General features: G+C 42.4%; 2 protein-coding genes across 2 annotated transcripts in view; both read left to right on the forward strand.

The window, feature by feature from the left end:
* The window catches only part of LOC143316193 (glypican-5-like), a 46,400-nt gene extending 36,153 nt beyond the window's left edge, over positions 1–10,247 (forward strand). The window contains exons 10-11 of the mRNA XM_076723977.1: positions 7,402–7,514; positions 7,624–10,247. Of these exons, the coding sequence (XP_076580092.1) occupies positions 7,402–7,514; positions 7,624–7,725 (215 nt within the window). The 3' untranslated portion in view covers positions 7,726–10,247. The remainder of the gene's footprint in view (positions 1–7,401; positions 7,515–7,623) is intronic.
* Positions 10,248–19,435: 9,188 nt separating this feature from the next.
* LOC143318498 (glypican-1-like) overlaps positions 19,436–26,305 on the forward strand; it is a 39,498-nt gene continuing 32,628 nt past the window's right edge. The window contains exon 1 of the mRNA XM_076726885.1: positions 19,436–19,942. Within this exon, the coding sequence (XP_076583000.1) occupies positions 19,792–19,942 (151 nt within the window). The 5' untranslated portion in view covers positions 19,436–19,791. The remainder of the gene's footprint in view (positions 19,943–26,305) is intronic.

Below are 26,305 nucleotides of genomic sequence, written 5' to 3' on the forward strand. Positions count from 1 at the left end.
CAAAACGCATTTGGCAAAACAAATTAATAGCGCATAATCAAACTTTGTACCATCACTGAGACTTCTGTGTTGTTTATAATCTGGCTGTTGTTCTCTTTTAATTGCTCGTCTTTGTCTGCACTCGATTCTTCGGTTTTATTTTGTTTATATTGCCCAAGTCTCACAGCTTGGGGTGTATTGACTAGAGGATACACACATACAGAGCACATAGACCCACATGAACACACACACACACACACACACACACACACACACACACACACACACACACAGAAATCAATGGGGGAGAGGAAGGAGATAGGGAGGAGCAGATTCAGGAGAGGAGGACGATAGGGGGTAACAGGGGGTGCAGAGAGAAAGGGAAATCATAAGTGATAGTGCTCGCATGCTGTGTGTGTGTGTGTGTGTGTGTGTGTGTGTGTGTGTGTGTGTGTGTGTGTGTGCGTGTGTGTGCGTTTGTATTCAGCATGTGGTAATGGTTCATAAGCAGTAGAGTTAAAATGATAGATCCTCGGGGTGGAAGATACGGCTCATTAAAGAATTACACATTCACTTTGCTCTCATTGTCTCTCATTCAGAGCGACTTCAGGCCTGTTTTGTTCCTCGCCCCCTGAGACAGATAAAAGAATTGAACTTTACATGAAAAGCTGTGCATCGTGGAATATCTACTGAATAACCACATGCACGGTTGACTCCCCGCACTCCACCTATATGTCACCTATATTGGTTGTCATGTCCTGCTCTCTCCCTGCCTGCCTGTCTGTCAGCATGTGTGTGTGTGTGTGCCTATTTTCTGCTTGCCTGTCTGACTCCACGCTTGTCTCTACACCTGACTGAGCTTGTTCATGCAAGTCTGATTAGACATCATCTGTTTATTAGTCCTCCCCTCTGCAGTGATGCTGATTTTCGCTTATGACCTTTTGAATGAAGCCTGTTGCCCTTGCTTTGTCTCGCTCTCTCTACCTCCAGCTTCATTCTTCGTGTATTCAAATGAGCACTCACATGCCGCACACACAGCAGACACTCCCATTGGCCTGTGTTGATGTACAACCTTCAACCAACCACCACGCCGCATTCATCTTTTCATCCACGTCCAATCACGGTCGGCGCCTCGCTGCAGTCTTGAGCTCATTTTTTTTTCTATGTGTTTCCTCCAAAGGTTTTATGATTCCACTGGAGGCTATGCTTAACCTCACTGAGTGTGACCTTGGGAAGATGCTTCACTGCAAGTCAAACCGCCATTTGAAATCAAGCACTAGCCATTAATCTGAATATTACTATTTAGACTATGTTACTGCACAGATAATTTGGGACCAGTGGAACAGGTGATCTGACCAGACCAGTCAGAAATAATTCAATAGATACACAAGTTTAGAAATGATTATTTTGGGGACATTAACAGTTGATTATTACACCTGAATGTTCAGTTATAGTAAGCAGTGCAGAAAGTGAACAGAGCTTTCAGTTCATGAATCTGCTTGAGGTTAAATTACAGTTTAAAAGCGAACATATAGGTCAGGTTTATTAATACTGTCCCTTCATATTGCAGGTGAGCAACCATGAATTGACTTTCATCACAAAGCTTTTCTATCAGCTCAAACTGAGATATGATGGAGATGAAGAGATTCTTGAAGAATCAGATGCACTGGCCTGGTCAAATTAGCATTGTGACTATAATCATGCTAGCATGCTGCTTTAGCTTGAAGTGCCGCTGTGCCCGTGTAGAGCCTCGTACAACATGTTAGCGTGGCTGTCGACTCTTAATATGGTTTACATGAAATTCCCTCATTGTGCCGCAGGACTTTGTCCATTGCTGACAGACACTGGTAGTGGAGAATTACACAATAACTTACTGCAAGAATCAGTATAATAGAAACACAAAGCTTCCTTGGACAACCAGTTCGTTGCTGAAACTGACAGGTAGTGGCTAAGTGCTTGCTTGTAACGTCATGTCAATTAACATTGTTCTTTACATTTAAAAAGCTTTGTCTGATGGGCAAAGCTGAATCATTCAGTTCTGAGACGTTCTTGTTCAAGGCTGATTCCATTTTTCTGGTTCGATCCGTGCTTGTGAGGCTTACAAGAAGCACTCTTTGACATGGAGTCTGTCAGAGTTCAGTGTAGCACTGATAGAACATCAGTCCCTTCAAAACAAGTTATCATGTACAGTAACTGTAGAGCGCTAAAATTTATCATTCTGTCTTTCTGACATAAGGAGCCTCACTATCACTCAGTGTAGTGTAGGACAAGCTTGCTAAAATGCTTGAAAGCATCATAGCAAATTACCCACCAGGGACACATGGATGACTTTAGTGTCCATAGATTCTCATCTCAGTGGGTGAGTTGACCAGCAGGCCAATTTCATAATACTCTTTCTTGAAGTCCATAAATAACAGGATGACAGCAGTGACGATGTTGAGAGATACAGTACAGTGTGTTGGCAGGATATCAGAATCATTTTACTGAAATTGCCAAATTTATCATATATTGTGTGTTGAGAAAATAGCCATTGTCACTGGTGTTGAGCAATATTGTGACTATCTATTTACTATGATGATCACCGTACTGTGCTTTCTTTCTTTCTTTCTTTCTTTCTTTGTCAGCTTTTTAAAAATTTGCTGTCATTTTATAATTTGATTCTGATACGTACTCGCTGAGGGTATAATCCACTGCTACCTTTTACCATGCTCTTCCTGCCCTGTGTATGTGTGTGTTTGTGTGTGTGTGTGTGTGTGTGTTAGTGTTTCCTCCCTGGGGAACTGAGGCTGAAGTAATGAAATGCTCATTACTGATTCAGCTGGAAGTGCTAGGGATACATTACACGCCTACACACACACACACACACACAAACACACCAGCTATCCAGACGCTTTTCAAGGTCACCTCGTATCATTTGTGTGTGTGTGTGTGTGTGTGTGTGTGTGTGTGTAAGGGAGAATGAATGTGTGTTGTATACACAGAAATTGAGGGCCAACAAGATTGGGCATAATTGGGGTGTAAATTGACAGTTCTGTACAATACACCACAGGCATCTGATATCAGACACACTCATTAATGCACTCTGTCACACACACATACACACACAAACACACACACGTATTCACCACTGCTGTCAGTTCCCTTTTCAACTTTTCAACTGCATCCCTGACACCCTTTCATCACTCCATCCACATGGACAAACACACACAGGCACACACACTGTATATCGAACAAAACCGCCCACAAATATTTGAAGTACCTGAGGTTTCCTTCTGAGGCAAGCCAAGACAGCACAAATGCTCTTCTTCCTTGTTGAACTCATTACAATGCATTGATTTTGGTTCTGCTTTACACACAGATCTGCCTGATCAAAGCATAACTAACATGTTTCTGTGGCACACACTGTGTTTTGTGGACACACATATATTGTCTGCTGTGGAAGATGCTGTGTTGTCAGTTGGGTTTTGTTTCAGATGGCAGACTGGGGGAATGCATGACAGAGCGTTAAACACAGTAATGCTGAGGTTTGGCTATTGGCTTCTCTGGAATGGATGCTTTGGGAATGCTTGTTACAGAACAGGCAGCGATGCTAAAGTCTGAACATTACGATGCATTTAGGCATAGCTGAGGTGAAAATGGTGATTTTGGCTGGATGGTCATTATCAGAAGAAAACAATAGAAATGGTATAGTAACAGGTTTTGTCTCAGTTGTGTCAGCTATGCCAGCATCTCAGTGGCTGAAATTTGTCGTTTTAAATCAGGCAAATAAGTGTTTGCTCAAAACATGTTGCTTCTTATCAACAGTAGCTTGAAGCACTGTCATTTGACACAGGTGAACATTTATGTGTTTAGCCGAATCAACGTTTTATTCAGTAAAATAATGAAGACAAAGTCAAAATACAATTACAATCAAGCTCCAGCATAGGATTCAAAAGTATTCTTGACTGAGAAAAGTAATTGCTGTAACTGACAAGCAACGATGTTCATTTTTGAAGAAACAAATACCTGAATATATAAAAAGAAAGAAAGAAAATTCTTCGTATTTTGGCATTGGGCAAGCTGCTTTGAAAGTGTAGTGAGCGTACGTTAAATGAAGCTTGAAGCGTGTTTTCACCAGCTCCCCTCATCGGCCAATACGATACGTGGTGACCCTTTTTGTCCTTCCTTGTAAATTGTCACTTCATCTTCTCTGGGGATGTAAACTGTGCATGAATGGAGGTGCAAGCTGTTCATATGCTGGACATCAGTCAAGAAATCTGCAATCTACCACTGCAGCTCACTGAAGGGCTCCTTCAAATGTCAGTCCTGCGTTCTTATTATCACACACACACACACACACACACACACACAGAATCGTGTATACATAACTTATGGGCACATTACGTAGACTTACATTCATTTCCTGGAGACTTACTCTAACCATAACCATAACGACTACTTACCTAACCCTCACCCTAACCTTAACCCCAGTCTTCATCCTAAAATTTAATGATTTACATTATGAGGACTTGCATTTTGGCCCCACAAGCACAGTGAGTCCCCACAATGTGACTGTGTAAACCGAATTATGTCCCACAAAGTGAGCAGTATAAGGGCAAACACACACACACACACACACACACACACACACACACTTATTTCTCATTGCAGTAAAGGTTAAACTACCCCATGAGTATGACCAGTGACATTGTTCATTACTCATCTCTGGTGTGTGTGTGTGTGTGTGCGTGTGTGTGCGCGCGCGCGCACGTGTACACTTATTTCTTGCTAATCTGCCATATGTGACATGTTCGGGATTGTTGCTAAGAGACAAACATGCTGAGGGGCATGTAGGAGGAGACAATGTGGTGCCACCCACATCAGAACACGCACACACACGCGCACACACACACACACACACACACACACTCGCACACACACACACACACGCATATGGCACATGCAAAGCAGTCTTTCAAAGTTGGTGTGACTGTGATTTAAGACATTCAGTCTGAGTGTGAACCTTTGGATTCCTGTCGTGCTGGAATTGCAGCTGTGTGTATCAGTTTATCAATACCAAATATTAGCCGCCTCCAGCCTCTCTATGTAAATATGTACAGACAATTTTATATCAGTTTTTCAGATTAAACCAGCCTTCGAATATTGTCATGGGTATTTTTCAGTATTGTATTGACTAACAATTAATTGCTTCCTTTTAACTTTGATTATCCGGTTACTTTACTACAGTGCTTGATCAGCACAGCAGCACTTGGCCTGAAAAGAAAAAAAACACCTTACAGATGATTGGCTAAAGATGAATGTGTCAGGTTGTGATTGGATGGAAACAATAATGAGCTGGTGGAGCTTACAGATCGCAACAAACTGTGCATGTGACTTAGAGGGCATGTGCAAGGAGCTTCATGCACAGTATCATACCTTCACGTGTTTATTTTCCCCTTATTCCTCTAAAATGATCATTCTTCTGCCTAATTTCCCTTCAAATATGAGCAGAACTTTGTTGATGCTCTTCGGTTTCAGCAATTAATGAAAAAAAATGGCGTAATTTAAGGCTCATAATTTATCAAGTTGCCATTTTTCATCGAAACCAGCTCACTGTTAAAGCAAAGGAGGGCCAGTTTTTGTATAATCCCATTTTAGGAACAGTGATGATGTAAGTAACAGATATTGTGCTGAGCTGGAAATGTGTCAGTACCCTGGTTGAAAACAATAACAGTACGATACAGTTCTGTTCCTCAAACAGGTTCACTCCAGATGTGACACGAGGTATTCAGCTCTGATGGGAACAGATGGACACAAAACAGACCACACACACACACACACACACACACACACACACACAAACACACACACAAACACACACACACACGTTTGCACTGCCATGAGACCAGGGTCCCATATTTCTCCATGAAGCTATTTGTCAAGAGAGCACACGATGAAGGACAGATTCATAATTGGAAAACATTCTGCTGTGAGCAAATCATCTGAATCATCAACACAGACAGTCAAAAACAAAAACACATCGTGCATCTCTCACACAGATTTTCTCTTTTTTCGGTGTGTGCGTCTTTGTGTTTTGAATTTCGAAGTTTTTATGTGTGCCGGCTTATGTTCGCGTGCGACTTTATAAGGCTGTTTTCCTGCTCTCTCTGTGTCTGCATTATTATGAGATATAATATTTGTGTGAGTGTGTGAACGTGAACAACTTGCCTCATTCCTCAGCGACTGAAAGAGAGTCTTTGTCTATTGTACTGCAGGACAATGTGTATTGTAAGAGACAGAATCAGATTTCTGCCCAAGCAGGTGTGTGGTGTGTGTGTGTGTGTGTGTGTGTGTGTGTGTGTGTGTGTGTGTGCATGTGTGTGCGTAGGGGTGTGTGTGTGTGTGCCAGGATAGAGCATGTTGTGGCTGAGTGTTTTTTTTGACAGCACAGGTGAGTATGAGAATGTCTCTGGCTGATATGCCTGCGTGTGTGTGTGTGTGTGTGTGTGTGTGTGTGTGTGTGTGTGTGTGTGTGTGCGTGTGTGCGCGCGCGCGTTTAGCTGGCGGCACAGTCTGTCTCCCTCCTGTCCTAATCCATTCATTTATCTGAGTTTCTCCCATGAGGGGCTTGGAGTACTGCCAACACACACACACACACACACACACACACACACACACACACACACACTACATACATGTATATGAGAGCGTTGAAGCAGCTGGTGAAGTCCGGCCGTATGCCCATTAAGTGAGGCAACGTTTCACACATCTGTGTTTGTGTCTGTGTGTGTGTGTATGTGTGTGTGTATGTGTGGAAGGTAACAGTATTCACATTTGTGTAAAGCTGTGGGTGGGTGGGGTGAAACAATAAATCTTTCAGGTCAGCCATAACTGATGCAAGATTTTGTGCAATTGTGAGCCTAAAAACAGAACCAGAAATGACTTCCACACTCTGCTAATTTATGGACTTGTTTATTTATGCAGATATTTTTAAACTAGATTTCTCAAAGACCTGAACTTGATTTGGTTCATTTAACTGATCTTTTCAGACAGTTCCTCAAATGTGGGCTCATTGCATGTTACAACTAGATTAATGAAGTATTGTATTTCCCACATTCAGGATTAATATCATGTGACATACGTACTTTATTTTGGATCATAGATCACATCTTTAGTGCTTTATTGACTAAGTATCATCTTAACACCACATGGTGTGATTAAGAGTGTGTGAAAACTAGTCCACAAGTGAGCAGAAAAGTGGAAAATGGTGGATAAATAGCAGAAAAGAAGTTGAACATAAACTTGCTTGAGTTCAGTGACATCCAGTTTGAATCAAATGAACGTATCTGAAACAGGTCGGGTGGTGTTGGGAAAGGGCTGCTGCTGTTATGTACTGTGTATTATACTGTATCATCATATTTTTCATATTATTGTCTTTCTCAGGTGATGAGACAGGCGATACATCCAGTGGTCGTAGTCCAGCGACAAAAGACATGGCTCCTCCTCCTCCTCCTCCCCGCCGCCCCGTCCCTCCTCATCACCTCTCACCTCCACAGGTAGCTCATGGCCATTCCTCCCTTCACATCCTTTATCTCCTTCTTCTTTTCCTCCTCCGCCCAATCCACTCTTATATAATTTCCTATCTTATCTCATATTCTCCGTCAGGTGGCTGTTCGAGGCTCAGCCCACACATTGTCTGTTGAGCCGTTATCTTTGACCCTGGTGAACCTGCTGCTCCTACTGCTGTCACCATGGGAACACCGCTGATCTGAGAGATGGTCCCTTAGACTGGCAGAGACAAAAAGACTGAGAGATAACCTCATAAGTTTTGTGGTGAAGTTGAGTATGCAGAGTTTCTGTAAGCGCAGGTCAACCATGGCCCGGCCGGTGGGACGAGCTGTCGATTCATCACAGTTGCAGGTGCACAGTATGCATTTTTATGTTACCTGTACTGACCTCTACATGTGTTTGTTTATTTGTATTTAACTCTGATAGGATAGATTGCACAGCACTACTGACTTTTTTGAAGAGAGATGTAAATACAAATATATATATATTATATATTTATATGAAGAATTTCTATAGATAACAATGGCATGATGTGTAAATAGAGATTAATATAGAGCAGAGCAGATCGACTTAGATGCTAAAGGATGTTTGGTTTGGCTTGACCTTTACATTATGTACCCCCCACAGAGATTAAGATCCATGACAGCTAAAGTTCAGGGTGGAGACCTCCACTGTAGTAAGAGTAAAGGCGCCCTTGTCAGGACTTATTAATGTTGAAGAGAACTCAGCCCAGAGAGCTAAACACAGGCTGGAAAATGACATTAAGACGCTTTCTTGATAGGCAAAGGAACCAATTATGTGATACTTCAGACCATTTACAGATGGTTATGCAGCATAATGAAGAATCTGACAGTTTGGCCTGTAAGCCTGTGCAGACTGAAGCCCATCCAACACTTTTTTTTCCCACAGAAATATGCTCTTTGTTCATGCAAGCTGTGTGATTCTCTTTTATTTCTGCAGCAAGTATGCTAAGAGTTGTAACTGTGTAACGCTTGCTTGAAATTTTTCATTCCTCAGAAAACAGCTCTTAAATAACTGAGATCTCTTCCAAGAAACAGTTTCTCCATTGCTAGGTATATAATACCTTTTGTAGTCTCGGTAAGACTATTTTCTTTTTCAGATGTACAGTGTGCAAAGTTGTAAAAGCAGTACAGGGAGAGATATAACAGCCTCCGTTTCAACTTCAGTTTCACTTGTAAGCTGCCACAGCCATCCTCAACAGAAAGCTCTGTTAAAAATAAGACAGTCCTAAACAACAAAAAGCACCTAACGCAAGAGAAGACTAAATATGGACCACATTTGCAAGAAAGACACAACCATCTGCCTCAACAATGGATAATTTGACACCTCATTGTCATATGCACACACTGAACCGTCACACTGGCTGGTCTCCAAACGTACTAATTAAAACTGCAATGAAATAACGTATAAGACATCCAGCAAATTATTATCTAGTTCCAACTTATTCTTAGTCTGATACATGTGTTATCAGCTTGTATCCAGTGAAGACAAGAGATGAAGTGTCAGGAGAATGATCAGAGCACAGCTGAGCCCAGATCCAAACGTGTGAATTAAATGTAATTCATGGTGATCAGGATGGATGAAGGATGATCACGTCCTCTCGGCTCTCTGCTGAGTCTCAAACCCCCCGAACAGCAGACAACAGCAGGACAGACAACTGGAACACTGACTAAATAAATTCACAGTGTAGCAAATGAACCAGAGGACAGACGCTGTGCATGTCTTTTTAGCCTTTTTGAAATAGCAAAATTCCCCCAATAACATGTCTGCTTTCATTACCTGAGACAGTTCACTTATGAGGGAATGTGACTGACAGATGAGACAACTTGAGAAATACCATTAAGTGTGTGAGTTATCTGGGCAGTGAGCCCAAATACCATGTTAGCTTGCGGGATGCTTTTACAACCTAATCTGTCAAACAAACGCGCTGTTATTTAATTACCTTTTAAACGTGAACGGTGAGATTTTGGATTCAAGCCAACTCCTCCATCGTTCACAGCCCCTGCAAGGTGACCTACATAAACAAAACACCAACACACACCAAGGCATGTGCAGACAAGTGGATATATGAAATAGATGGATTCACGCTGTTTTGTTTGTCAATCTGGAACAAGACCAGGGTGAGATATTGTGGGATATAGCATAAAATGATGAGCGGTAGCAGCTCTCTTGGGGAATAATTCAAATGAAATCATCTGGAAAGTGAAGATGAAACTGATAGCTTAGCGTTACAAATTGTCATTCTGTGGATGCTCACCTTCATCTGTGAGCTACAAACTTCTATCTTTGAATCACAAGCTGAAATGTTGACAAATCTTTGAAGTGGATGAAGTGTGACATGTTAGTATGTGAGATCGAGGGATGTTATATCAAGGATAGAAAAGGCTGACTGCTGCTCCTCTAGTGCTGTGCTGTCGCGAAGGGTCTCAGCGGTGTGTGTTGAGGCACACTGGTGTGCCATGCAGCGAGCTGTGCTGTGTCGTTGTTATATAATATCATTAAATGTACTTGTTTCAAGGTTTAACAGCTCTTTTTGTCTAGAAATTCTAATTTTGTTGTTGTAATGTAGCAGTATGCAGGAACGCCAGGATGCAACAAAACATCCAGTTTCGCCACGCTCTGAAAACTACTGTGCTACTTTAATGAACTAAACCCGTGACTGTCATGTGAAACGTAAATAAATTTACTGTAATACACCGTGTCCTGCTGCTGTGTTATGTCATTAATCTCCAGCTAAATATCCTCAGTAATAAACTGCTTTCAAATATACATTGTATTTTGTCTTTTATAGAATGTGTAACAGTCTGATATGTAAATAATACTAATGTTCATTTACACATGGCTACCTACCTGCAGACTTTGCAATATGGTTAAAATAATAAAAACATATCCTAAAATAAAGATTTCACTTAGAAACATATTTGGGTTGTTTTTGTTTAGCGGTGCATTTCACCGTCAGAGCATCCACCATATCTGAGCTGCTGAAATGGGTTTAAACAGGAATTTGGAGCCATCAGAGCCTTATGTGTACGTATATATATGGGAATGCAGCTGCAGCTCTTTGGCCTCTGGCCCTTTGAGAGATTACTGTGATTGGATTGGCATGGTCAGGAAGTTGGCACAGATTGCTCGGTTGGCACAGGAAGCTGCCAGGGGATGATGGGAAATAAAGACATCATTGAATGCAAATTGCCACAGAGAGGAAGACACAGGGAGAGAGAGTATGAAGGAGAAAGACTGTGAGAAGGAGGAGTGTTTCCAGTCCTCCTCCTGTTGGCACAAAGTAGTCCCCATCCATATATTCTGTTCCTGTCTAAGAATATTGTTCCAAGATGTCTTTAAATGCAACATTTTACCAGCTTTTTATTCATTGCTGTTGATTTATTATTTTCTTTTCATCCATGTCTTCCATGGACGAATCAATGTGCTGCTTTGATCAATTACCTAGAAGTGAACCTCTGATGCACTTCAGCCATTAAGGGCAAAGAGCCAGTAAACTCTGCGCATCCCTGAACACAAGAAGAAAGAGACAGAAAAGCAGACAGCAGGCAGGATGAGAGGTGAAGGAGGGTCATGTCAGAGAGAAGGAGCGAGACAGGGGATTTGCAGGATGTTGTTTCAACAAGCTGGTGAGGCTGCTTTGCTGAATAATATCCCTTCTCTGTGCCAGCACCAATGAAATCAGAGCTCTGGTTGTTCTAACATTGTCCAAGGGTTCTGACTGTTTGTGCTATTTAGAATTAGATTTATGCTCCCATCTTTGCCGGTGTTCGCAGCCTTTGAGACAAACATTTTATCAAATTACTGATGTGTACATGTTGCAGCTCCACATGATTTTATTGCTGTTTTATAGCTATAAAAATATGACTGGAGGCTTTCTAAGTATTGAGAGCCATGTGTTTATTAGGATCACCCAGGAAGCACACCTGCCTGCCACACATAACAACACAACTGGATTTAGATGCTATGATACAAAGGTCAGATTAGGAAGTGCACGTCCTGCACTGGGCACTTTGTAAATCGGGGTTTTTCTGTTTAGAAAAGGACCCTTGACGCAAACTGATGGCTGATGGAATCTATATGGCAGTGGTGTGGCACTAGCCTAAATTTAGGACTGTTTAGGACTCATTTAACCCTGAAAGCTGATTAACTTCACTGGGGTTGGCAGACTCCTTGTCCTCAGTTGCCAACATAGAGAAGCTCTGCTGAACCAATCAGGGATTAAGTGTCCCGCTGAAGGGCACTTTAACATCAGTTACTGTGTGAACAGAGGACACCGAAGCATCTCACCTTTAAGACACCCGGGTGTGTTGAGGTGAGTCAGTGTTTGGTGTGTTTACAGTGTTCAAACACACTAACTGTTTGAACACACTAATTAGTGTACAACCACTATCAATGTATATTTGTGGCGCAAGACAGCTTGACAGGTGTAGCAGCAGTAACTAAGGAGGGCGGGGCTTAGGGAAGGGTCAGTTGTGCACCTGTCAAACTGGCTACATCCTGCCAGCAGACCAGCACACACCCGCTGCGAGGATTGCCTCGGTGCTGAGCATGCTGGGCAAGCTGTAACTTCAGTGGCGAGTGAACGCCTTCATGACTCCTTGGGTGGAGGGCAGCAGTGACAATAGCTGGAATGACCATGGCGGTGCCCCTCTGGAGGATGCGACAGATGAGCTAATCTTCAGCAGCGAACAGACATCTCAGAAAAGGAACCAGATGGCAGGCACGTGTCAGATGGCTCAGCTCCCTCCATCTTGGACTCTCCTCCTGGAGTCAAATTATGAAGACGCTGCAGGGAAAGCCCGCCTCTCTTCACCATTCGCACTAGTGTGCCATTTGGATTGCTGAAGCTCTAACAACACAGCGTGTCCGTCCTCAGCTGTCTCTGCTATGGCCACTAAGCCTGGGGATCTTTCCCTGGAGCTTGCAACTGACATCGGGAAGGCTATGATGGCTGTCCTGACTCTTGTCACGTTGGTGGCTGCATCCAGACTTATGGTACGGTAGACTATGAGATATTTGGCTGTGCATGTCTCCGCTTCTCTCTCTCATCAGATGGGAGCTGCTGGATGGTCTCATGTCCCCTGACCACTCCAAGTGCCACAGCACACCAGCATGAAGCAGTCGAGGAGGAGGAGATGGTTAAGAAACACACCTCCTGGGGCACAGCCACACCTCAGCCTCATCAGCAGCACAGAGATGCTTGTTTGAGGTAGTGGTACTCTCCACCTCCTGGTTATTCTCTGACTCTGTTCTAATTTGTTCTACATCCTTACATGTCCTCCCAGGAGAAAGCTGCACTCAACACAGCAGTAAAGTTGTAAAGCATTTGCAAACACTGGGTTTCACCATTACCTGGCAAAAGAGCTCTCTGCTTCCCACCCAGCCATTCATTTACCTGGGTGTAGAAAACACCGTGTTGAGAGAAAAGCTGTCCCCAGCCAGGCTGGAAAAGCTCAACTCTCCACTGTCATGCATCACACCCCACAGAGTGGTGACGGTGCTGTCAGTGAAGTGTCTGCAGGGTATGATGTCAGTAAGCCACGTGGTTCGGCCCCGCAGGTCTCCTACACATGAGGAAAACCAGAGGCAGTTTTTGCTGTTTACGCCTGGATCCAGTTCAGCACAAGAGGTGAATACTGAACATCCGTCTCTCACTGCAGTCAGACCTGACATGTGGAAAACTCCCTGCGCTCTGTCATTGGGGGCTCCACTCGGGAGAGTGACCTCACAAACATCATTGTACATGGATGCATCTCTCTGAGGGTGGGGGAATCCCACATCCCTCCACATAAACTATTTTGAGCTGTACATGGTGCTAACAGTGTTAAAACACTTTGCTTCAGTGCTGACAGACCAACAGTGATGTAGTAAGCACAGACTCTGATTCCAGAGCTGCAGAGGGCACGATGTGAGAGCTGTGACTCTCCACACACCAGCACTGAAAAGCAATAACACCCTGGAGTAGAGGTGGGCTCTTGCACCCTGGGTAATGGGCATCATTGCATCATTGTCAGAACCTTTCCCAAAGCCCCCATTCAGTAGCCAAGACTGGCCTGTCACTGGGAGGTGGAGGATCACATTGTCAAGCTGTGACAGTGTGTCTCAACAACAAGGGAGCTGCCACGATTTCCCTGCTGTACCTATGAAGCTAACTTACCTATGGTAGAAGACAAATATATGTAAAAAAAAAAAAAAAAAAAAAAAGACCAAATCAACAAAATCAGGCAGGCAAAGTGATCTGCTTCTGAAACACAGCCAGTGAGGTTTGCAAGCCATGTGAACAGAACAAAAACATTCATCATAGTGACATGCCCCATGGAATCTCAGGGATCGGCACCTTATTTTTTAAGAAAAACATTCATGACTGTGCATATTCGTGGGGATAAAGCCAACTGTGACAGATCTTAGAAGGATACATACGTGTGTGTGTGTGTGTGTGTGTGTGTGTGTGTGTGTGTGTGTGTGTGTGTGTAATGCAAACTTAGGCTGTGCCCATAAGTGATACAGACCAAAGCGCATTCTTACTATGCTTGCATGCTTGTACCACAAAAAAAAAAAAAAAAAAAAAAAAACTAAAGAAGAAGATACTCTATGTGTGTGTTTGTGTATATGTGCACGGCTACGAGCACAGGTTCCAGTAAAAAGAGACCACAAAGGGAGGCCAAAGAGGCAGACAGAAAGAGGACTGATAAATGCGGAATTGAGGTGAGCACCTAGACATTGTATTCCTCAAATAACGCTTGCACAACAATGTTTTTGGCAGCAGGTCACGTGTTGTATAGGGTTTCATTATTTCAGAGATTGTCCAAAACAAGAAAACAAAGTTGGTAGGACTTAGTTAGCAGTCAGCCTCCATATTACCAGCTGTTGTCCAGAGGTCTCTTTGTCTCTTTGGTTGACTGCTTCACTAAACTAACATTGGTTAATATTAAGATATGACATTTGGTGGCATATACATTTTTCACATCACTTTACAAATGGCTGTCTGTCTCAGTACAGCAGAACTGATGAAACTCAACAGCTGATTATGCACATCATAAACAAAATGAATGGCTCTGTGCATACCTCATAACACAAGAAATTAACGTCATGATCATTGTTTTCACAAATCTTTTGCAGACTGTGTCAAATGTGTACATTTCACCCTTGGCTGTAACATGGTGCGAATCACAGCTGAGCTCACATTGGTGCTCTCAGTCACAAATATGTGGCGCTCCACTGCAAAAAGCCACTGATTCGCTCAGTGATAATGGTGATTCAGTACAGTTAGTTCAGTTTGAGCCAGCTAGCTTAGCTAAAAAGTCACCGTCTTCTCCCTTGTATGTTCTCTCACATTTACAATACCTGAGTTTGGCCTTCAGCATTAACTTCACACTGTTTCAGGTTGAAGCATGTTCATATTGACCTGGATGCTAGCCAATCATTCACTCCCATGCCAATGTTTATTGGCTACAGCTCAGAGATCTTATCTTGATTGACAGATGGTTTGAATCAAAGGTGGCAGGTAAGCTATTTAAGTTTCATCATCTGTGTGATTTATTGTTTGTGGTGTGTGTACAGAATGTAACGAGTGTTAGTGTGTATGTATGCTTCGAGACATATAGCGAGGCTATGCTGTGCCTACAACAGCTTTCCACTGATGTTTATCATTTCTTGGTTCAGCCCCACCACCGCAGATGCAACCAAGAATGACTGACATGCGAGTTTAAATCAACAGGGAAGGAAATATCTGTCATTTTGACTTACAGACTTGACGAGAGACAGAGTAGAACAGAAAAAGACTCCACTAGAACACAACAGGTCATAGCAAGCTAAGGTGTTTAGTCTTTTATTTTTTTCTCCATGATATCTTCGTGCTCTGATGCATCACAAGCATGCACTTGGAAATACTGAGCCTCGTGATGTATCTATATGGTCGGCTGTGTGAGTGTGTGAGCGTGTGCATGTGGAGAGCGACGTGTAAAGGATAGCGAACAGGGAATAGATCGAAAAATGGTGAGTGTTAAAGTATTCAAACTTTCTACTGTAGAGTGTGCAGGCTTTGTTAAGGGCTCAAACAGGCCAGGAAATTAATTCAAGGGAAAAGTGGGGGAAAAAGACCAAACTAGTACAGCTATGTGGTTAATTTAGATGTGTGTATCTGATCTGGTTTGACAAGCTTCACGTTATGTCTTTAGCAAAGATGCCAGAGCTTCAAAACACAGACAGACAGGCAGACAGAGAGTCAGTTTGGAGGGAACGTTCTTGCCAAGTCTGAGAGTAACAAGACTGATTTATCTCATAAGCTATGACTAGTTTATTATTTGTACAAACAGGATCAGTTACCTAACGAACAACATTTGGACATCACCGGCTCAGTGGATGGAGACACTGAAAACCTGCACAAATGTGCCAAAAAGAAAGCTGAGATGACACTTGTCCTCGTCCACAGACAGTATCCACATTGTTGCTTGAATTAACGACCTAAATATTTGTCTGATATCAGTTCAAACCAGTTTCCAGTGTTGTTTCAATCTGACATTCAATGTATCAGGCCTTCAGTATTTGTTGGAGCTCGGTTTCCAATTTTTTGAACATACGGTGGATTATGATGTTTTTGTTTTTCCATGGAAAAAACAGTTTTTAAAAAAGATTTTCATCTGAAATCCATCAATACATTTCCAACACAGAAAGATGGCATTCCTTCACTGGATCTGACGACAGGTAGAGTGTAAAAAAAAAAATAGGTGCTATTTCACATTTTACTAATCTCTCTCTCTCTCTCTCTCTCTCTCTCTCTCTCTCTCTGTGTGTGTGTGTGTGTGTGTGTGTGTGTGTGTTAATGGCTATAGAACAACATCTTTCTCCCTGAGGGCTTAAGTGGCTGGTATGTGCCAGTCTCTTTTAACAAACTAATCCTAACGGCGCTTAGCCTGCCAAGGCGATAAATCATTGGCTGGATTAACACCTGTCCTGACTTTACACTATAGGTGTGTATGTGTGTGTCTATGAGGGGGGATTATATGAAAGTATAGCTGTAATTTCTCTTTTGAACAAGTTGGCTTGTGGAGGTGTGTCCTTTGGCTGACCTGAAGGTGTGGCTGAAACTGCATTTCTAAAATTAGATGATCCACACCAAAACAAATGGGGTGGTTGACCTGGAAGTCGCCCTCAAACAAAGTGGTTTATATTAGCTGTTCACTCGGGAAAACACCCATCATACCCAATTTTATAATAAAATTTACCAACTGGTAAAATTGTGCAGGATCAGTGATGAAAACTTCACAATTCTTCTTGGTTAATTTGTTAAATTCAGTGTACACTACCTTTAGCCAAGCTTACATCTAATCAATTTATGTGACACCTTACCATTTTTGGGATTTTAGTGCCTTTATTTTCAAGTCAACATAAGTGAGTTAACAGGAAATTGGTGACAAAGGAGATTGGAAATGTCATGTTTATTGCGCCCTAACACCTAGGGCAGCCGAGCACCTTGGACATTACACCCATATGTTACTGTTGAGCATCTTACCCTTAAATGGTAGCCATTAATATCCTGCTATAACAACCTCCACTGTCCTTTTAAAGCTTTCCACAAGAGTTCAGAACCTGGCTGCAGGGATTTTCTCCCATTCAGCCAAAAGAGCATTAACACTGATGTTGGCCGACAAGGCCTGGCTTGCTTTCCAGTTCATCCCAAATGTGTTGGGTGGTGGTGAGGTCAGGCCTCTGTGCAAACCAGTCAAGTTCTTCCACACCAAATTGGACAAACAGTCTCTTTATGGACCTGGCTTTGTGCACGGGGTCACTGTCATGTTCAAACAAAGAGAACTTCTCTAAACTGTTGCCATTAAGTTGGAAGGACACATATGGTGGAGCATTAATTAGAAGTAAGAAGCCTATCCTAAACCATGAAACATAGTCTGTACTGGAAATCCAGTTTGAAGCTCTGGCTGATTGTACTTGCCATGAACTGCTCGTGTATGTTTAATGAAGAGACAGTGGTCGTTTCATTGTTTTGAGAGTTACATGGTTCCTCATACAACGTTAAATAATTAAACTACTCTCAGAGTTTCTGACAATACTGTTCAAAGAACAGAGCCTGGGGTACAGCACAGTGAGTTTCATCTGCTAATGTACGGCATCGTTATTAATTAACATGCCTTAACCCTGAGACTGACCTGTGCCGCATTGACAGTCTTCACACTGTTAAATTTCACACTCCTCTGCCACGTCCAATTTAAAAGTAATTAGAGCATATTTAAACCATTTGTGGCTTTAACTTCGCCGACAATTGGATTTAATTTCAGCTGCATTTCGGAGGTGTCAGTCAGATTTCAGGGCTGCCAGTGACCTTTCCTGGCCAGCCTTTGGAGCCGGCACTGCTGCTGGGGAGGATGTAGGACGTGAAGATTGGAGAGGGTCTGACAGCTCATCGGTCACGTCCACCAACCCTGACAAATTGAGCCAGAGGAAGGCTCTGAATCCCTACCAGCCATGGATCCCCCTGCAGGGATACATTGCGTGTCTATGGTTTTGTTTGAGCCAGGTTTTGTTTTCAGGGAGGCTCATTTCTTTCATTTGCATGACCCATTTCATATATTTACTTGCTGAGAAAATGTACCCTTGAACCGCAAATCCTGACCTCGACATCATTGTCTAAGTGTCTGTGATGAAAGATTGGACTGATGTTGCGGTCCAGCTGAACAGTGTGGTAGAAGAATAATTCAGTCAGGAGCCATCTAGCTTTGACACTCCCTGTCTGACAGTCTTTCAAATCACTTCTCAAAACTTAAAAGTAGGACTTCTCTTACTGTTACTCTTACATTAAGATATTCAGTATGCAGCAATATGCATCCTCTATTTTATGTTGATTTCAGGCTTTTCATCTTATTCTCCTTCCTTCTCTGTACCTTTATTGGCCTGGTTTTGCTTAGTTGTAGGGCTGGATGTTTCTTTTTGAAGAGACTACATAAGAAAAGTGTTTATTACAACTGATTGAAAATGTGTTTTAAAGAGCATAAAACATGACAGAATAGACACCCGATTTTGTGCTCAACACAACATACTGTACTAAATTTAAATTAACTAAACTAAATTAGCTAAATTCTCTAATGTATGCAAAACATCATTAAGGTTTTCTTTTTCTTTTCTATTCAAATTCCTGCATTTGAACAAGAGCTCTGGCTGCAGACAAGAGAAGAAGATATTTAAGAAGATATTTAAGATTCAAAACATGGAACCGCCTTTGATTTTATACAATGGACAACTCATTATTATATTTGCAATTTATTATCATTCTAAGCCTTCATGTTGAGGACTGTGTGTATGGATAATCATACTAACACAATCCCAGTGTGTGCACTGCCATTTTCAATTAATGAGAATAAACAGCATACATTTTTGATAGGGAATGCCAGGAATATTATTATTCCGCGCTTTTTCCTATCCTTAGCACCTGCAGGTGGCGCTGTTCGGCCCCTGGTCCTTGGAGCAGGAGGCACGATCGTATTCTCACACACAAAGAGAGAGAAAGAGAGAGAGAAGAGCAAGCATCAACACTCTCTGCCGCCCTCAAACACACATTTCATTGTCCCAAAGGTTGGACAGGGGGCTTACCGGACAGTCTTCCGCTGTCTGAACCTCATTTCAAATAACGGATTTTGCTCTTTTGTTGCCTTTAAACCAGCTGATTTCCATAATGAGAGTGACTGAGTGAGCCTGGATCTGCACCGGCTTTGACTGAGCGACACCTGCTCTCTCTCTCTCTCTCTCTCTCTCTCTCTTTCTCTCTCTCTCTCTCTCTCTCTCTCTCTCTCTCTGTCTCTGTCTCTCTCTCTCACACACACACACACACACACACACACACACACTCACTCTCTCTTCCTCCTTTCCTCCCTCTTTTGTCTCTGACATCTCTGCAGCTCGCAACCAGCAGCGCTGAGGGGGGAGGAGGAGGAGGAGGAGGAGGAGGAGGAAGAGCGGGGTGTACCTGACACCTACAGCCGCGCGTCGCAGCTCTCCTCTCCCGCACAAACAGCCTGGACTGGCCACGGGTGCCTCCCCTGCCGTCTGTGTGTGAGTTGGCCGGAGCTCTGTGCAGTTTGAACGAGCGACACTGCTTCTGCCGGCACCCTGAAAACTCTTTAAAAAAATAATAATAAAAAAACAAAACAAGCACAGAGAGCAGGGTTTCACTCCGGACCGGAAAGCTCCAGGATTTTCTCACTGACTGTAAGAAAAAGGACTACTCTTGTGAAGATGCGTGTCCCGGTGCTTCTCCGTGTGTTGCTGTGTGTGGCTGCAGCAGCGGGCCCGGCGGCCGGGGCGGAGAGAAGCTGCGGCGACCTGCGGCAGTTCTACACGGGGAAAGGCTTCACTCTGGTGGAGGTACCCCAGACAGAAATCTCGGGTGAGTTTTTGGAAAAATTACATAAAAACAAAAACAACAACAAACGTGCAATTTCAATTCATACACTTCACACCACTTCAGTCACTTTTCACATTTGCGATTAAAAACACGAAATAGCTGCTTTGCTCAAATATCATGGGATGTTATGATGCAACGTGGAAGTTCTCAGCCGTGAGTTCATCTTATTTTGTGGGATTTCATGTCTCCTTTGGCAACAGTAGCTTTAGGGATTTACAATGTGCCCATTGTTTCTATTGCAATCCTCCTTTAACGCACTCAGCCAAATATTATTGGTTTTTTTTTGTTTTTGTTTTTTTTAAGAGGATGAAATGCTTGGTTTGTGCATTCGGATTGGTTTAAATGTTAATGAACCTGCACCTGAAGCTTGTTGAGCCAAGTTTTAAGTTGCATTAACTTGTTTTATTGTTCCAAAAGGCAGGTGTGCTTATATTAGGCTAGGTCTCAGTTAATGTCCCCCATTGTGCAGTTATCCAGCCTCTCTGTACACTTCCCTCTCTGAGCAACGCACCCATCCTAACTGAGGTGTTTCCCAGTCTATAGACCCTCTTTCACATCTCTATTATGGTCCTTTCTGGGGCATTTTCATTGTCTGCTGAAGGCAGAACTGCAGGTGGGTGGAAGCCATGTGGCTTGTTGGGCTATTATGGTCTGTTCAGGGAATTTCAGATTTTTTTGAGCTGCAGGTGTGAACAGCTTTTAATATAAACTACAGTGGGAAATATAGATTTGCCTTCTGCTCGTGGCTGCTGTAACCCCATGTCGAACAGCAGTAGTACACTAATGTGATCTGGGGCATTTTTCATTGTCTCCTCTGCTCTGGACTGCAGGTGTGGTGTGTTTGTGTGTATACGTGCGCGTGTGCATATGTGTGACTCAGTAGATGCTGAAATGGCCTGTTTTGTCATTTGCATAAACTAATAATTTAGGCCAGCCTGGGGCAATATCCAGTAACAAATGAAGCTCAGCAAGCTCGCAGCATAAGCATAAGCTGTGACAAAGTTGAACAAGAGAAGAGAGTCAGATTTGTGATGGTTTTTCTATTCTGTTCTTTTGTTTCATCCTGATACCCTCTCCTGTCAGTCACTCAGCCACTCAGCCATTCAAACAATCATGCATTTAATCAATCAGTCAATTACACAGCCAGTCAACTAATCAATCAGCTCAAGACTCAGTCAGTCAACCAGTCAGTCAACCAGACAGCACACATCAAACTCTGTATCTGGTCTTTCTGGTCGCCACTCTTCACCAATGGTGATTAAATTGTCATGGTCTTGAAGAAAGTACAGAAGGAGGATAATGTGAAAGTGGGGATTGTGAAATAGAGTTGTTTTCCTTTTAAGGCATCTGTCGCTCTCTGTCTCTTCCTGTGTTTCACCTTAAGAAAACCACAGCAAAGGCCTTGCAGAGGAGGTGATGAAAAGAAGAAGCGAGATTGAGGTGTGCTCAGAGTGTGTGATCTGAAGGTCATTTCATAGTGTGCCAATGAAAATAGTCTAGTATGGGTGGATGGGTTATTAATATTGGATGTGTGTGTGTGTGTGTGTGTGTGTGTGTGTGTGTGTGTGTGTGTGTGTGTGTGAATGTGTGGGTGCGTGAATGACATAAAGACCAACAAACAGTGAGGCAAAGAAAGGTGGAGACAGAAGCAGACAGGATGTGAAAAAAGAGAGACGGACAGTGAGGCAGGTTGACAGAGACAGAGCAAGTGAGTCACAAAGGGTTTCTGCCGGTGTTTCATGGACGACCGAGGAAGAGACCCGACACGTCGCTCTTTCTCCCTTTCCATTAAAAACTCATCTTTTATTGACAGATGAAAAACACAATGCTTCAGTCACTTGGACCTTGATCTGCCCTGTTTTTTTTTTTTGTTTTTTTTTTGAGTGAAGAGTTCTTTCTTCCCTGAACCCATTAAACCAGACATCCAGATAGGAACAGAAAGATGGCGACAGGCAGCAGAATTCCCCACAATGTGGGGTTCTTAAATCTTTCTCACCTCAGAGACCCCAAGGTTGGTAAATTTAGCTTTTTTGTGCTCAGGGAGAGACAGACTGTCTGCACTCCTGTGTCAGTGTCACTCTGGAGGATGTCATTGTCGACCAGGGTGAAATTCCTCATTAAAACTAAATCTTGGTGTATGAGTTAGTCATGTTTGAACCTGGAAAGAAATCATTTTTCTGCTCCTTTATGGCCATTAGGAGGATGATACAGCTACACTGCAATTTACATAGTTCCAGTGACTAAAGTAACTAAAGTGGCCTAAAGTAACTACTTTGACAACATTATGTTTGATTTTGGTGTCTATTTTCACTGTTGCCAAAGGTTCAAACTGACCTGATCATAAAGACATCCTGGTCTGATGTTCCTGTTGTCTGTCAGAGCTTCTAAAAGGTCTTAACACTGAGGGGCAAAGACATGCTGAATGGATTTAAGAAAATAGTTCAAGTAATCATTTAGTTTGTTTACCAAATCATCACAAATGTAATCTTGCTTTATTTTATGTGCTGTGACTGCATGTCTATGCTGATACTTTGGACAGATTTCCCCCGTAAATAAGATCAGGAATCCAAGGAGGATCTTACCTCATTATGATGGTTTTGATATATTAATACAAGCAAACTTAAACCAGTTTTACTGCAAGGAAACTAAACCAACAAAGCATTCACATCAGAGGCAAAAGCTGTTACTTAAACAAAGACACTGAGGCTTGCGTGATTTCTGGAGGCATAGATGTTTCAGTCCCGTGGCCTTCCTTATCATGCAGGCTCATATTTGGTGGAAGAAACAGTCTCCTAATGATTTGGGACAAGACCCCGCTGTTGCCAGTCACGATCGGTTCATGATTAGCATTATCTGCAGAGCACAAAAGTTGTAGAGGAGGTTACTTCAGTTTACTGACATGGCTGGGTGACAAATTCCTCAATATACAGGATAGTGCTCCTGGTTAGGGATGGGAACCATACCTGCATCTCAATACCAAAACAATACTTCAATACCATAGTTTGAGAAAAATAACACACTTTCATAAATAAAAATTATCACAGATGTAACGGTATTTAAAGACCAATTCAATGTCATCTTGTGACACTTAGGAGTTCTTTGTGTACATTTTCTACTACAGATGCATTTTGATCTGTAGTCAGACAGTATTCAGGTTTGACATGCAACCGTTCAGTCTCTTGGCAAACATAACATCCACCTTGCTTGCATTTTTCTCTTCTGAGACGCATGAATTTAGACTTTCACAGGTGAATTTTGGCAACTACTATGACTACCAGTTCCTGCAGTCAAACATCACTGACATGCAATTAGTTGTGATGAGCAATCAAAGTACTCCATCTCTTTGTCCCATTTCTTCCAAAACCAACTAGCTCAGTGCTTTCACTTTATTCTTAGTGCAACAGAGTTCAGAAATGTGAGTGCAGATTCAAAAAGGAAGTGCATAATCTGATATACAGTATGCCAATATGCAATGAAAATATATAATTCAATGCATAGATGTACCGAGCTCTAATGTCTCCAGCTGTATATCAGCTCTAGAGGACAGTCTGGATATGAAATGCATGTTTTTGTCTGGTCTAAACACTTGTATTTGTAAGTGGAAAGCAAACCGTGTGTAATCTGACAAGCAAATCCTCTTTATTCCTACCCAGAGTTTAAAAGAAGCCCCTATTCTTCTCACTCCATGCTTGCACCTATTGTCCTATAGGTTTAACAGCATGTGAATGGAAGTTGTCTTTCCTGCTGTCTGCCTGTCTGTCTTTGTGCCTGCAAGCATTTTTAACTCATACACATTGTACTCTTCACCTGGTCAGCGGTTAAAGACTAGCTGGTCCTATAGTGCGAGTCTGTGTGCATTTAAAAGTCAGTGAAAGCCAACACCTTCTCCAGGGAAGACACTTAGATTCATTCACACATGTATTGTCTGTGCAGAGCAGCACACACCCATGTGATCATATGTCACACAGACACAGATATCCTGTGTATCCTGCACGCTTCATATTCTGTATTGGGAGGTATTGAGTTTTGACGCCGGTGTGTGTGACTGTGTGTGTGTGTGTGTGTGTGTGTGTGTGTTATGTAGCCTGCATATTGAGTATTTGTCACGTTGTTGCTTGTTTGAATGAACATGCAAGGAGGATGTGTTCGAATGGCAGAGTGAAACATGATGATCACAAGTTTAGTTACCAGTCAACAAGTTTTAAACAAGACTCTGTCAACTAGAGAGCCTCCATTCATTTACATTTACACAATATCAGAGCCCTCTCTTTAGATACACTGTGCAGAAGACTAATTCGGTATTATCATTCACCAGTCAAGTTTTGTCCAAACTTAGCGCAGATGTGTACAGAATTTCCACAACATTTCCACCTCAGCCAAGCACCAAAACTTTTTTCGATATTCAAATTTCACAACTCTCAGTGGAGTCTTATTGTGGTTACATGACTTTATGTTTCTGTTCTCCAAATTAATGACATATCCACAAAACATAGAGCAGTTCATTGCTTTGAGGTCCACTACACTTGGATTCATTTTATGTGGCATTTAGCAGACATGTCTGATGCAAAATCATGATATAGATCAGTAATAGAAAATATCTTGATTCTTCAAACATGTCTTATTCACCTACCATAGACTGTAGAGTTGGTTCAGCTGTGATGTGGTTTTTGAGTTTATGACTTGGTCACATCATTAGTATGAATGATTGTGTGCTTTTAGTATTTTACAATGGTTGATTTCTCCTAATTCACAGGTTTTTAGAATAATTATGAACTAATTATCATTACCAATGTGTCTGTGTATGTTGCTGAATTGAACAGTCTAATAATCAGTGTGAAACATTCTGAGGTTGCAGACTCTCAGTGTGAAGTGAGGATTTAACATATTTGGCTTTAGGACTTTTGACTTAGACATGGCAAACAACAAAAAGATGTCAGATTGGTTCTAGGAGCTTTGCCTTGATTGATTAAAATTATCAGTAGTTGCAGCCTTATGTAACAATTGCATAGAGAAAAATTCTGTGCTGCATGTTTTATGCGACTGCTTAAGTTACATTTTCAAATTGAAATGCATATTTTACAATGAAGACTGTCCAGGGGCTCTCCCAGTTTCACTTATATTCAGCCCAGGGAACCTAAAGTTGCTCTTACAGATCTTTATGTTTTATATTATTTTGTTTTGTTTTTCATTTATGCCCTGAAGAAGACGCTGTGAGGCCAAAGCCAGTCTGCATTTCAACCAGTATGCATGACTATGTAAAAGCTTAATACAACCCGTCTCCTTGCTCTGCCTAATAGTGCCTGAAGAACATTTCTTTTGTATGCATTTTAAGGTATCAAGTTTAACCTTTGAGTATGCTTCCATACTATGAAGCTCAAGACAAAATGGATGTATGGACTGAATCCAGCATCAATATTTTACGGTTTACCTGCTTTACATCTGGTGACGTTGGCTCATATATACCCCCAGTGTCTGTGAAAATCTTGTGTGTGTGAGGGTTCACGTATGTGTGAGGGAGAGGAAATTGATACTGTCCGTCATCTGTCACACATCACATGCTCACTCAGGCGCTCACAGCACACGCCACCAAGTGGAACGCAGAATACCCGGTCGACAAACACACAGACAGGCAGACAGACAGACAGACAGACAGACACACACACACACACACACACACACACACACACACTTGTACTTCTATCCTATAGTGAGGACCAGCCAAAATGTCCTCACTTTCCAAAAATGTCCTCACTCTATTGGTTGTGAATTTCCCTTGGGGATGAATAAAGTATCTATCTATCTATCTAAAGACATGCGGTCCCCACAATGTAGCAAGTACACGTATACACATACACAAACAGATGCACACACACACACACACACACACACACACACACACACACACACACACACACTAACACACACACACACACACACTTTTACTTCTATAATGAGGACCTACCAAAATGTCCTCACTCTGTTGGTTAAAGACATGTGGTCCCCACTATGTATCAAGTACAAATGCATACATACACAAACAGACACACGCAAACAGACACACGCAATCTCTCCATACTGCTTTGCAACTTCCCTGTCTTATTCCTGCTTCCATCTCTGCATTGTTTTTCTAGACAGGCTCAGATCTATGAGTGCAGGGTTGTGTCTGTGTGTCCGGGGAGCAGGCTTGGCTGGCAAGATCTGTTAAAAGCAGAGCTGTGAATCTTTCATGATGTCTGATGCAGCAACATGAGAGAGAGACAGAGACAGAGATGGAGGTGAGGAGGGATGGAGGGGAGAGGACTTGAGGAGAAGAAACCAGAGGGAAGATGAGAGGGAGGAGCAAGG

Source organism: Chaetodon auriga, chromosome 3, assembly GCF_051107435.1.
Source record: "Chaetodon auriga isolate fChaAug3 chromosome 3, fChaAug3.hap1, whole genome shotgun sequence".
NCBI lineage: Eukaryota > Metazoa > Chordata > Actinopteri > Chaetodontiformes > Chaetodontidae > Chaetodon > Chaetodon auriga.